This window comes from Carcharhinus amblyrhynchos, chromosome 17 (assembly GCF_965287045.1).
Source record: "Carcharhinus amblyrhynchos chromosome 17, sCarAmb.v2.hapA, whole genome shotgun sequence".
Taxonomy (NCBI): domain Eukaryota; kingdom Metazoa; phylum Chordata; class Chondrichthyes; order Carcharhiniformes; family Carcharhinidae; genus Carcharhinus; species Carcharhinus amblyrhynchos.
This window is the reverse complement of record NC_137340.1, coordinates 8404816-8417932: the sequence shown is the minus strand read 5'-3', so window position 1 is coordinate 8417932 and position 13117 is coordinate 8404816. Positions and strand designations below refer to the sequence as shown.

At 42.4% G+C, this 13117-nt stretch overlaps 1 protein-coding gene across 1 annotated transcript in view; it reads left to right on the top strand.

Moving 5' to 3' along the window:
* tfam (transcription factor A, mitochondrial) overlaps positions 1-12588 on the top strand; it is a 39871-nt gene extending 27283 nt beyond the window's left edge. The window contains exons 6-7 of the mRNA XM_080205245.1: positions 1370-1426; positions 12334-12588. Coding sequence (XP_080061371.1) covers positions 1370-1426; positions 12334-12573 — 297 coding nt within the window. The 3' untranslated portion in view covers positions 12574-12588. The remainder of the gene's footprint in view (positions 1-1369; positions 1427-12333) is intronic.
* The last annotated feature ends 529 nt before the right edge of the window (positions 12589-13117 follow it).

The following is a 13117-nucleotide window of genomic DNA, read 5'->3' as shown; positions in this document are numbered from 1 at the left end:
CCGAAAGGCTTCATGTTAACCTATTAGGTTTTTCTCATAGTTTAGTTTGTTTTGAAGCCCCACTTTTTGAATGTCAAATTCAGGTGGTTTATATACTATCATTTTAAACCTGCGTGGAATTGATTGAGAAACCACAAATGCATTGATAGAATGGAAAATTGAGAAGGATTCTAGACAACGTAGATGGGATTCGTACTTGGCTGAAGTTATGGCACGCAGCCCTGAAAATGCTGATTATTTCCTTCCATAGAAACAAAGGAATTAGGAGCAGAAGTAAACTGCTGGAAATTGTGGAGCTTTATGCCAGCAATCTGAGACAGACTAACTGCCCTCAGGAGATTAGATTAATGAAAAGCAATATTTATTGTGACACAAGCTTGGTCAGTCTGGTGTAGCATGTTGGCACGTCAATGCAGCGTGTTGTCCCAGGAGGCTCTTTCTGGAAAATAACTCGGGGGCAAAATCAGTAAAGCCACAATATGAGAGATAGGAGCTCACCTGGTTTGAGTACTTGGTGAGCCAGGAAACCCGTGACAAGAGAGAAATCTTACCTGTGAAGGATGACACTTTACAGGATAGGTAATTTTTTTCCCACACGTTGTTTCATATCACTCACTTCTTAATGAACAACTCCTCAGACAAAGAACAATACAACACAGGAAACAGGCCCTTCGGCCCTCCAAACCTGTGCCGCTCATTGGTCCAACTAGACCATTCGTTTGTATCCCTCCATTCCCAGTCTGCTCATGTGACTATCCAGGTAAGTCTTGAACGATCCCAGCGTGTCCCCCTCCACCACCCTACTTGGCAGTGCGTTCCAGGCCCCCCACCACCCTCTGTGTAAAAAAAAAAGTCCCTCTGATATCTGAGTTAAACCTCGTTCCTCTCACCTTGCACCCGTGACCCCTCGTGGTTGTCGCCTCCGACCTGAGAAAAAGCTTCCCACCGTTCACCCTATCTATACCCTTCATAATTTTATACACCTCTATTAGGTCTCTCCTCATTCTCCATCTTTCCAGGGAGAACAACCACAGTTTACCCAATCTCTCCTCATAGCTTAATGGAGGTAATTATTTTCAAGATGATGTTGGATGCAGATGTGAATTGATGGATTTAATGTGTTGGGTAGCTTAGAAATATTTGTAAATATTAGAAATATTTCCATGTGACATTCAGATTGAATCTTCAAACAAAACTGGGATTTCTAAAGTCCACAGATTCTTTTCATGATCCTATAGTGTTATTTGATTGGAGCAGCAATCCAGTGTTGTACATGTTATTTGTGTTTTGCCTTGTGTTGTTTGTCCCAAATGCAAATCAGAGAAACATTCTGACATTCTATTAATTTCCTAAATACTTGTACTTTTAGGCAAAACTGAAGAGTCTACAGGATGAGTGGCAGCGATTGTCTGATGCGCAGAAACAGGTAGGAATTGCTTTAATTTGCATTTCAGATTAAATTAATGGTTTTCACTGTGATTCCCTCTTCATAGTTTACTGAAAGGTCTCAGTGGCCCAGATGTTCTGTGCAGTGGTGGAGCGGGTGCACCTGTTGCTGACTCCAACACTATTCTTCCTCTCCCTGCGCCGCGACTCCCCGAGAATGCTCATCCTCTCCCCCGCTCCAATATTGTTCAACCCCTCCAACACCACCTCCTTTCTAACCTACCTTCCAACCCCCCTCACCCTGAACAGTGTCCATATCTGCTTCTCACACGTCTCTGACGATGCCTACTCTTCTGATGTCTGCCGGGGGATTCTGGAAGGTGAGTCAGCAGAGGGGGTGAACGTCGTCTGGGACAGTGTTTGGAGCTGTGGAAGCTGTTGTGGAGATGGGGGAGAGCTGAGCTTTGCAGTGGTGTTGTGAACATTGCTGGGAAGGCAGGGGATTGTCAGGGTTACCATTGTGGTGGAGGGTTTGACACACGTTTTACTCCTGCTAGTAGGAGCTTGTAAGTGAATCTGTATAAAAGCCAGGGTAAGTATGAGACCAACAACCCAAGCCTCTATGGTCCTTTCCATCTCATCCCACTGTCATAGGGAATTGTGCAGCAATGCCAGTAAAACTTCCTGGTAATGTACTGTGCATGTGTGCCCATTGGGATTTCCCTGGGCTCCCAGGGCACATCGGTAACGTTTGCCGCTCCCTGTATTGCAAGATTTAAGCCGTTTCTACACCAGCACCATTTCCCATCAATTTTTCCTTTATACTGCCTTTCCTGTTTTCTTTGTCATTCTCTCTCTTCATTCAGATTTTATTATAAAGGAACTTTGAGCTAGGCATTGGCCTTTTCGCATCTCAAACCTGAATTTGGGCCCAGTGCAAACCACTGGGATCAGAATCTCCTGTCTGGTGGCTGTAAGGCTTCAATGTGAAGTGAGTCTCTGCCGTTTTAGTCCCCTGTTCAGTGACCAAAGGGCCTGCAGCACCCAGCTGCTTCTAACCTATCACAGACTGACAGTTTGTTATTCATTTGTGGGACATGAGCATCGCTGGCTGGCCAGCATTTATTGCCCATCCCTCGTTGCCCAAGAGCAGTTGAGAGTCAACCACATTGCTGGGTCTCTGGAGTCACATGTAGGCTAGACTTGGTAAGGGTGGCAGATTTCCTTCCCTGAGGACATTAGTGAACCCGAAGGATTTTTCCAACAATCGACAATGGTTTCACGGTCATCAGTAGATTCTTAATTACAGATATTTTTTATTGAATTCAAATTCCACCATCTGCCATGATGGGATTCGAACCTTGATCCCCAGAAGATTATGTGAGTTTCTGGATTTACAATCTAGTGATTAATACCACCAGCATCGCCTCCCCCAGTTATCAAGATTAGCTTAAGAACGTAAGAAGTAGGGACAGGATTATAAGATCCCTTAAGCTTGCTCCTCATTCAGTAAGATCATGGCTGATGGGCAACCTGTACTTTCCTGCCCACTTGATCCCCTTAGATTCTGAAAATCTTTTGATCTCATTCTTGAACATATTCAACAACTGAACGTCCACAACTCCGTGGTAAAGGGATGATTGAAGGATGATTAGTGTTCTGAACGTTGAAGCAGAGTTCCCAAAATGAGAGGTATTCTACTTCCCCATCTTGAGTGCAACTGCTGATAAATTATAACAAGTGAGTGGGTTGGGTGCAGTATTGACAAATATTTCATGTATTTGAGGGTCTTTTTGGTCCTGGTACTTCAGGATTGTCAGAAGTGAAGGGACATTTGTACTGTCCATTAAACAACTCCTCACAACATCAGGGTTACCTTCTATGATGGCATTGAGTGCTCAAAACCAATGGAAGGTGGTAGATAAAAGTGAGCAGTCTACCAGCTGGTATTTTATTCCTAAGGAGCCATGACTCAAGTTGTCAAATTCAAAACACAAGAAGGTGGGTTCAGTTGGATGCAAGCCACTCAGGAATGTCTCAGTAGAAGGTCATTTGTTCCAGAATTGTTTGTCACTCAATTGTTTTGATCAACTGTTGGTCAAGATATTAGCGAATAGGTGGTCAAATTTTCTGGCCTATTTTGGAGGAAGTGAATGACGAACGGATGGAGAGCAAGAGAACAGACATGATTTTCTCAGCTAGATTTCCATGACCAAACCTTGAAAGCATTTCCAGGAATATCCAAGCCTGCCTTGTCCTGCTGGAGGACAAGGATTGAATGGCTGGAGAGTTGAAACTTTGTGAAATAGCCTTTATATCAAAGGTTCATCAAAAATATGGAAGGAATAAAGTCTTTCAGCAATGTTAGAAATACAGTGTGGCTTTAAGTTTAATTTGTAATTCTGTAATTGTGAGATAAGAGAGTTTTGGTTTCACTTTAAAAAGTTGCCTGCATGTTTGAAAATTTGCTGGCAGATCTGCATTTTAATGAGGTTTTATGATTTCTGGATGGAAGTTTAAACAAACACAAAGCAGAGAAGACCATTCTGTTGCCTGCCCACAGGGATCTAGAGAGAGAAGGACCTGCGGAGATGGGGAAAAACAACAAATAGTTTTAACTCAGTTGAAAGGAAGTATCGGGGGAAGTTGGACACGGGAGACGGAAGTGCGGAAAGCAGATTTCCCAAAAGAATAGGAAGAAGAAAAGTAGGAAATGGGACAGAAAAAGCAAGGTCCAAGCAGACAACCTGCATCAAGGAGCAAGAACCGAAATCTGAGCGAAGCCCTGTTCAGTGAATTAGGGAGTAATGGAAAAGGCTCTGAATGAAAGAGCACTGTGGGGACCTGAATCAACATAAAGTGGGCTTGCCAGAAGAGACAGTGATTCCTAAATATGGCCTGTGAAGCAGTAGTGTTCTGTTAGCACAGCTGAGTATTTGAGTGTGAAACTTGGATGCATATAGCGATCCAGGGGGAGAGGAACATCACTGGGAGAGTTTGAAACTCTTAGAGGTCGATCCTTGTTGAAGATGTCCAAGTGGAAAAACATAGTTTGGAAGAAAGTTCCAAGGAATTCTTTGAGAACAGAGATTGGAAACCTCATGTGAAAGATGGGTGTTCAGTGCAACCAGTTGGCTCCCAGTGTAATGGCGTCTGGAGGGATGGATTGTTTTTGGGTGACATTTATCACTTGGTTTCAGAATGTGGTGTGTTTGACCACATTTCTCCTATTGGTTTACATGGACTGTGTGCTTATTGTACACATAACATAGACGTTACAATTTGTACTACCCTTGCAAATCTGTACATACCTTTAAAGTCATGATGTAGAGATGCCGGCGTTGGACTGGGATAAACACAAGAAGAAGTCTCACAACCTTGTCTTAAACCTAGTGTTGTGAGACTTCTTATCATATCTTTAAAGACATGGTTGGGGTGAAGGTATAGTGTAATGCAGTTAATCTTCTGTTGCTGTTGAATATCAGCAATTTCTGTGACTCTGTTCAGTAGCCACGTTAATAAACGGAAAATAAAAGTTAGGATCTGTCAATCAGGTTCCATCCTGGGATCTGACTTATCCAGTAGTAACACCAGCTGGGATCATAACTTGACTTTGCATCTAACCCACACTGATGCTGTTTGCCTTCAGGGCGAGAAATTAAAGCGGTGGATGCCACAGCATTGGATGAACCAGAATTAAAGTTGCAAATGGAGAAATGACACGCTGAGCCAATGGAGTTGAACTGACGTCCCTGGGTCGTTTTGTTTAAGGTTCAATCACTCTGACATCTCAAATGTAATGAAGTTTCTCAGTTGCAGCGGAAGGTTTTGCATGGCATTTTGACAATGAATTTTATGGTAGTGGACCGGAATCACCCTCCATTCTCCCTGTCCCGCACACACCCCAAAATTAATTACAGTTTGTGAAGTGTCGGTAAGATGAGAGACATTGTTTGTAGAAGTGAGCTTTTCTTTCAAGACATCAAAGCTTCCAATTTCTCTGGAAAGAGCAGAATATTCACAACATTCAGGCAAGTGGTATTGTTTTGAGAGCGTGGTTATATTTCATCAAATTAACTTAATGTTGCTTCAAGTCCAAGTGTTTTCTCAGAAAAAGCACAATGTGTCTAGTTCAAAGCTTGAGTAAGCTTTTAATCCTAAATTAATCAAAGTTTACAATCTTTGAAATACCAAGGATATTTTTATGTCATTGCTTTCCAGCCTTATAAATGGAGATGTGTATTTCACTGTTGACAGGTGTCAAAAAGACTAGTCCACCTTTTGGGAACACAGTTCATGCATTATTCACCCAAGTGTTAAAAATGATTTGCTTTCAAATTGCCTGGTTACTAAGGAGAAATCAATTGGTTGTCCAAGAAAAAGGAACATTATAATCCCAGTAAACACTTTGGGTTATAAATCTTCTCCTGGGGGAATATAAATAAGAACTCTAGGTTTGAAAGTGTTATTAACAACTTCCTCAAAAGAACTGGAAACATTTCCAACCTTGTTAATGAATCCATCAGATCAGTTCATGTGTCCTGTAAGGTTGCCCATCACATCTTTAGCATCTTATGTCTTTTTTTGTTTCTGTGTAGTATTGCACTTGTAAATAAATCTACCTTTAGTAGCCTAGTTTATCTACCAGTTTTCAGAGCTGGTATCTCCTTTGAACAATATGCTATTATTGGGTGCCGAGTATTAAACCTGGGGGCAATTATGCTTAACAGTGAAGAATAAAGATCCAAGTTTTGATTCTAAGGTGTTTGAGCTGTAAAGGTGAATGAAAATATGTGGAGCGGGAGCCTGAATCGTAACTTTCCAATAATGTTCTACTGGGAGACCACAGAGCATCATAAAGATGATAAAGGGCGGTGAATCTTTGGAATTCTCTGCTCGTTGAAGTGGTGGAGGCTGCCTCGCTAAATATATTTAAGACGCGGGTAGGTAGGTTTTTGATCGGCAAGGGGATTAAGGGTTATGGGGAGAAGGCAGGAAAGTGGAACTGAGCCACGTCAGATCAGCCATGATCTTATTGAATGGCGGGGCAGGCTCAAAGGGCTAGATGGCCTACTCCTGCTCCTATTTCTTTTTTTTTCTTATCTAAGGTAGTGTATCTTCAGTCAAACTACTTTTATTAGCTGTCCCTCACATTAAGAATGATGTCTCTTGAAGATTGCGAGTTACTGCCACGGGTAGTCTTATGACTGAATAGGCTAGTTCTTACATGCAGATCTGTGGGCACGAGGGGCAGGACATCCCACGAGCATGATCTGTAGTGCAGGATTTACTTCCTTTTCTTTCCTTCTCTGCTGCTCTCTGCCTCAACGTTAGGGAGTTGGGACTTGAAACATGATACAGCTTTATGGACAACTTCCTTAGTCTGTTAATCCTGTGACTCCATGTTGGACAATTTTCCCAAAGGATATTCCATACCCTCTTTCGGCCTTGCATAAAAATTCCATCATGGAACTGGTGGTGGCGTACTAGCTACAAATAAAACCAGACAGATCTGGTCAGCTAGCATTTCTGACCATTGTGTTCTTGGAAAATATGTCACGATGTTTGCAAGAGTGATAGTTTACCTAATTATTGTCAACTTTATTTTAAATAAATTTTAATGGACACTGGGCTCAATAAAATTTATTTTGCTTTTTTTATTTGAATTTTTCGCTATTACTCTTGTACGTCATTTACCTTTGATCCATCTTGCACTCTGATTTCATCTCCATTCGTTTGTAGAGTAGACACCTGATTTGAAGCTCCATGTTCTCATTACAACTTTTATTTCTACTTTTGCCTCCAGTGTTGTTTCAGACAATAATATCAATATTCCAGTGATAGAAATAATCAGTGTTGGTCACTTTCTCTTTTCTCTTGTGGTTAGAAGAAAGGAGATAAGTAGCTGTATTTGAAACATACAAGATCCTGAGTGTGGATACAGGAGAGGCGTTTCTCCTTGTATGAGAATCGAGAACCGGGGGGGGGTCACTGATTTTTAAAAGTAGGGGGTTGGCTATTGAAACTGGAGATGATGCAAAATGTTTTCTCTGAGGATTGTCAGTCTATGGAATTCTCTTTCTGAATAAATGGAGGAAGCAGAGTCTTTGATATTTTTAAGTCAGAAGTGGATAGGTTCTTGTTAAGCAAAGGGGTAAAAGTTTATCAGGAGTTAGCGGGATGTAGATTTGAAGTTACTATCAGATCAACCATGATCCTATTAAATGGCAGAGCAGGCTCGAGGGGCTGAATGGCATACTCCTCCTTGTTTGTATGTTTGCATTTCAATCCTCAGTTTAAGACATATATCCTTGTTTACATATAACAACTTGATTTCATTCTGAAGCACAGAGAAAATGTAGCACAGAACGAGGCCATTTGGCCCTTCTTTCTTGTGCCAGCAATTTGGAACTAATTGTACTCTCCTCCTCTTTCCCCATTGAAGTGGTGGAGGCTACCTCGTTGAATATATTTAAGTCAGGGGTAGATAGATTTCTGATAGGCAAGGGAATTGAGGGTTATGGGGAGCAGGCGGGAAAGTGGAACTGATCCACTTCAGATCAGCCATGATCTTATTGAATGACAGGGCAGGCTCGAAGGGCTAGATGGCCTATTCCTGCTCCTATTTCTTATGTTCTTATGTCCATACAGACAGTAAACCAAGCCAGGAATCAAACCCAGGTCCCTAGCACTGTGAGGCAGCAGTGCTAACTACTGATGAGCACAGAAGTAGAACTCATTGGCAGATGCGTACTGGTGGAACAGTTGTAAGATGCAAAAAAGACATTCCTGTGCCACTTGTGGTGAAAGGGTTTAAATATGTTTTCAATTAAAATCATGAACATAGGAATTTAGAATGTGGAACATCAAGGTGACAACAGCGAGGTTTTGCAAACGTAAAGTGTGTGGAGATGTAAAATTTTTAAAATTGACAATGGCTACCTGCTGGTTAAAATGAAGTCAATGTATCAGTCAAAGAAGCTGACTTTCATATTGAAGAAATGGAGGATTATATCTGAACAATAAGTCTAGTATACCAAATACATTCCATATATCTATTTATCTTCTGATGTGTGAATTCACTCTGGGGCCAGGTGTACTGTCCGTAAGAATCAGTGAAACACTGTTAAAAGATGCAAATCATTCAAATGTTTTGCTGTTTTGGTTTAGAGTGTCATTTAAGTTGAGTACTTTTATTTTTTTCTGATTCATATTCTTTCTGTGTTGTTTGGTCTGCTAACGTGCTGTTTCTCTTCCTATGGAAGAGAGTAACTGTGTATTGTTACCATTTTATGTAATTTTACATCCACTGTCGTTAACTTGAAGACGTACTGATGTTTTCCACTTGCTTGTAATTCAGTCTTCACTTATAGGGCAGCAGGATCATTTGAGATCTGGGGGGAGAGGGGATTGGCTTGGTCGTATTTTCTGCCCTTTTGCAGTTCACCCCAGGTTGAGGTAAGGGTCCCATGCTCCGTACTTCTGACTGTGATCAGTGGTGGAACCAGTGAAATTTTGCTGGTGATGACAAGGGTGGGACAAGGGCTGCTTGCAGGTGGAGGATTCTTCAGGAAGAGGACTATGTTTCTTTCAGACACGATGGGAAACCATCTGTTGGATTCCTTTTTTTGATTATATTGCTCACTGAGATTGAAATTGGGATGCTCCTGTGAGCAACTGAAGAACGTGAAACAGCAAGGCATGGAGGAATAATACGAGGATCCTCCCTTCGGAAGGTGACTATTACAACCATTGGCAAAGTGAGATTGCCTGGTGGAGGTGCAGCCTGCAGAAGCTTATTGTGCAAGGGCTTGCATTTCAACTTAATGTCCATGACATTACATGGTCAGAGATGCTGACTCCAGCTGGACCACTCACACTTAGCAGAAAACTCTGCACTTGTCTAAGTACAGTCGATCGAGACAAAAGCCTACAGTGTGGTCTAGTGGTCGCCACTGAGTTATCCAGGATATCTGATTTGGTGCCCAGGATTTTCCATTGTTCAGTTACAGTTCATATTCTTTAGTTAATCCCTTTTAAATGCTTTCTAGGTGAGTGGCAAGTGAGCAGCCACTGATCCGTAGTCCCCTGTGTTCAGTCAGTTAAGACTCTGGATGAATCTGGATCAGTCACTGATTGAACCATTTCAGGGCATAATCTAAACCAGCCCAGGAATAATTTCTCTCTGGAAAATAATGCCCTGCCTATTGCTCTTGGCTTCTGTCACATCATTTGCTCTGTATTAATTTGCAGTAGCAACAGTGTTCTGTTTTCCACAGATGGGTAGATGTTCGAGTAAGTCCTTGAATTAATTGAGTTAAAAAGTTTGATTATGAATCCTGAAAGGTACATTTTGGCATAAATAGTGTTATTATCGATAGACTATTAATCCAGAAATTTTAATGTTCTGGGGACCCGTGTTCAAATCTCGCCACTGTAGAGGTGGAATTTGAATTCAACAAAATAAAATCTGGAATTAAGAATCTACTGTTGACCGTCAATTATCAGAAAAATCCATCTGATTCACTAATGTGCTTTAGGAAAGGAAATCTGCTGCCCTTACCTGGTCTGGCCTACATATGACTCCAGAGCCACGGCAATGTGGTTGATCTCAGCTGCCCTCAGGGCAATAAATGCTGGCTGGTCAGTGACACCCATATCCTATGAGTGAATTTTTTAAAAGTGTGCTGTGTTCCTAGCTCTCCGAACCTATCCACCAGCTGCAAGACCCATGTCAGGAGTGTGATAAAATACTCTGCACTTGCCTGGACTGTGAATTAAGAGCTGGTGCAGGCCATTCAGCCCATTGAGCCTGCTCCCCCATTGAATAAAATCATGGCTGATCTAATTTTGCCCTTCATGCCACATTCCTTCCTATGCCCTATACCCATTGACTATTATTGACAAGCAACATTCAAGAAGCTTGTCACCATCGAGGACAAAGCAGCCTGCTAAATTGGCACCATCTCCACACTGACACACCGTGAAAGATGTCTATACCACACATGAAATTTACCGCGGTAACTTGCTAAGGCTCCTTCAACGGTGGCATGGGGTTAGCACTGCTGCCTCAACGTCGGGGACCCAGGTTCAGTTCCTGGCTTGGGTTACTATCTGTGTGGAGTTTGCACATTCTCCCCGTGCCTGCATGGGTTTCCTCTGGCTGCTCTGGTTTCGTCCCACTGTCCAAAAGATGGGTGGGTTAGGTGGATTGGCCATGCTAAATTGCCCCTTTAGTGTCAGGTGGACTAGCTAGGGTAAATGCATGGTGTAATGGGTATAGGGCCTGGGTAGTATTGTGGCCAGGGCAGACTCAATGTGCCCAATGGCGGCTTCCTGCACTGTAGGATTCTGTGGTTCTGTAACAGTCCCTTCCAAAACTGCAATCTCCCATTACCTAGGACAGTGGACGCTTGGGAACATTTGCCACCTGCAAGTTTCCCTCTAAGTCGCACACCATCCTGACTCAGAAATATATCACCGTTCCTTCACAGTCGCTGGTTCAGAATCCTGGAAAACTCTATGGGATTGCAGCAGAACAAGACGGTGGCTCACCACGGACTTCACAAAGGCAATTAGGGACGGGCAATAAATGGTAGCCTCGCTATAACCACTGGCCGCAATCCATGAACAAAAAAAAATCCTGTGATAGCATTACCTTTGCTATCAGCACTTGTATGAATATTTCAGTTCAACAAATAACATTTGCTTGGCTTTTTGTTCCATTCAAAAGTTTTAACCAGGTGTTAGTCTTAAACATGGTAAATGGCATATATATGTAAGATATAGAATACTCTTTCAAATACACAGTATATTAATATTGTGAACAGATATTTTATGTTCAATTGGTGTAAGCTGTTCAAGTACTTGCAGTATACGATGCCTTTCCACACCAGACATGTCAAAACATTTCACGTGATGAGTTACCATTGAAATGAGTGTTTTATGGACACACACAGCAGCAATTCAGCACTGGAAGTACTCCTTAAAAGCCAGGAGCTGAATAACCAGTGGTGGTATGGTTTGAGGGAAGAATGTCCATTTTGCAGGGAAAAATCTGGGCCCTACCTTAAGTGAAATGGGCAGACTTGATTGTGATTTGACATCTCAATAGAATCCCCACAATGCAAAAAAAGACCATTTGGCCCATCAAGCCTGCACCAACCACAATCTCAACATGGGCCCTAGCCCCGTAACCCCACTTAGTTACCCTACTAACCCCTGACACTAGGGGGCAATTTAGCATGGCCAATCAACCTAACCCACACATCTTTGGACTGTAGGAGGAAACCGGAGCACCCTGAAGAAACCCACACAGACGTGGGGAGAACGTGCAAACTCCACACGAACAGTGACCCGCGGCCGGAATTGAACCTGGGTAACTGGCGCTGTGAGGCAGCAGTGCTAACCACTGTGCCACTGAAGAAAACATCTTCCCTTTAGCTTTGCACTGGTCAGTCAACAGGTATTGAATTCTGTTGATGCTCTGCGATTTGAACCACAGCCACTTGAGTGGAACTAAAATTGTTTCCATCAGGGTGTGAGGGAAACTGTGAAGAGAATAATTAATCCATGCACACTGCCCAGCCGTGTTTATGGGTTAATTTTACTTCTCATTCCCACATGCCACTTCCCAGTTTCTTGAGTTAAGTGGAGAGGGAAGGGTGTGCGAGCTGCTTGGTGAAATGTCATGTGTTTCAACGCTCCCATATTTAGAGAATTAAACAGTTCATGGAAGTCTAATCAGGCAAAACAATGGTTCTGTTTCTGCAGCCCTGACTTGCGTAGAGCCTACAGTGCAGGGTGGAATAGGCCATTCACCTCAACTGGTGTGGTGATGTGATGTTGTTTTATGCTCCTTGTGAGCCTCCTCCCACTTCGCCAACAGAAGTAATGCTTTCACTTTCCAGCACACGGATTCCTGACTCTTAACTCTTAATTTTCCAGATGTACAAGCAACTGGCCGAGGATGACAAAATCCGTTACCAGACTGAAATCAAGTCCTGGGAGGAGCAAATGATTGAGACGGGACACGCGGACGTCATCCGCGTGAAACAGAAGAGGAGAGCTCAGAGGGCGTTGCGGATTAAAGCCAAAGCAAGTCAAACAGCAGCTAAAACCACCAAGCCAACCGCAACTTCAAGCACGGTCAAGACAGTCAAGAGCAAAAAGAAGTCCGAAGAATAAGGCTGTCCTCGAGAGATGGAATATTTTTATTGACCGTACTGATATCTGATACTGACTTCTAATTCCAGATACTTCAGGAATCTACATGGGAGTGTCTTTCTGAAAAGTTTGGAATCTTTGAATTTTGTTTATTTGCTGATAATGGAAAGTGGCAGCAGATGTAACAGGCATAGTATTCTAGTTAGTTGATAAAAGGGAATAAGCCTGCCGTCCAAGTTGGACATAAATGAAGAACCTGTTGTCTACAGTAGAAATGATGCAATGTACCCGTGCGTAAATCCACAAGTGGTGACTGAAATAATGTTAATTAAGTCCAGTCTTGTGATCCACAGATTCTCGAGTTGGAGAACTCTCCAGCGGGTAGGGTATGTTTCGTTTATCTTGTAAACTGCAGCAATGCATCAGTGCGGCAACTCAACATATCAACCGATCAGTGGAGGAGCTTTTGAAATTAAGGCATGTAAATAAAAACACTCTTTCATATATTATTCACATTACATAAATTTGTTCAATAAATTTAGTGCCTTGAAATTGCCCAAGGCAA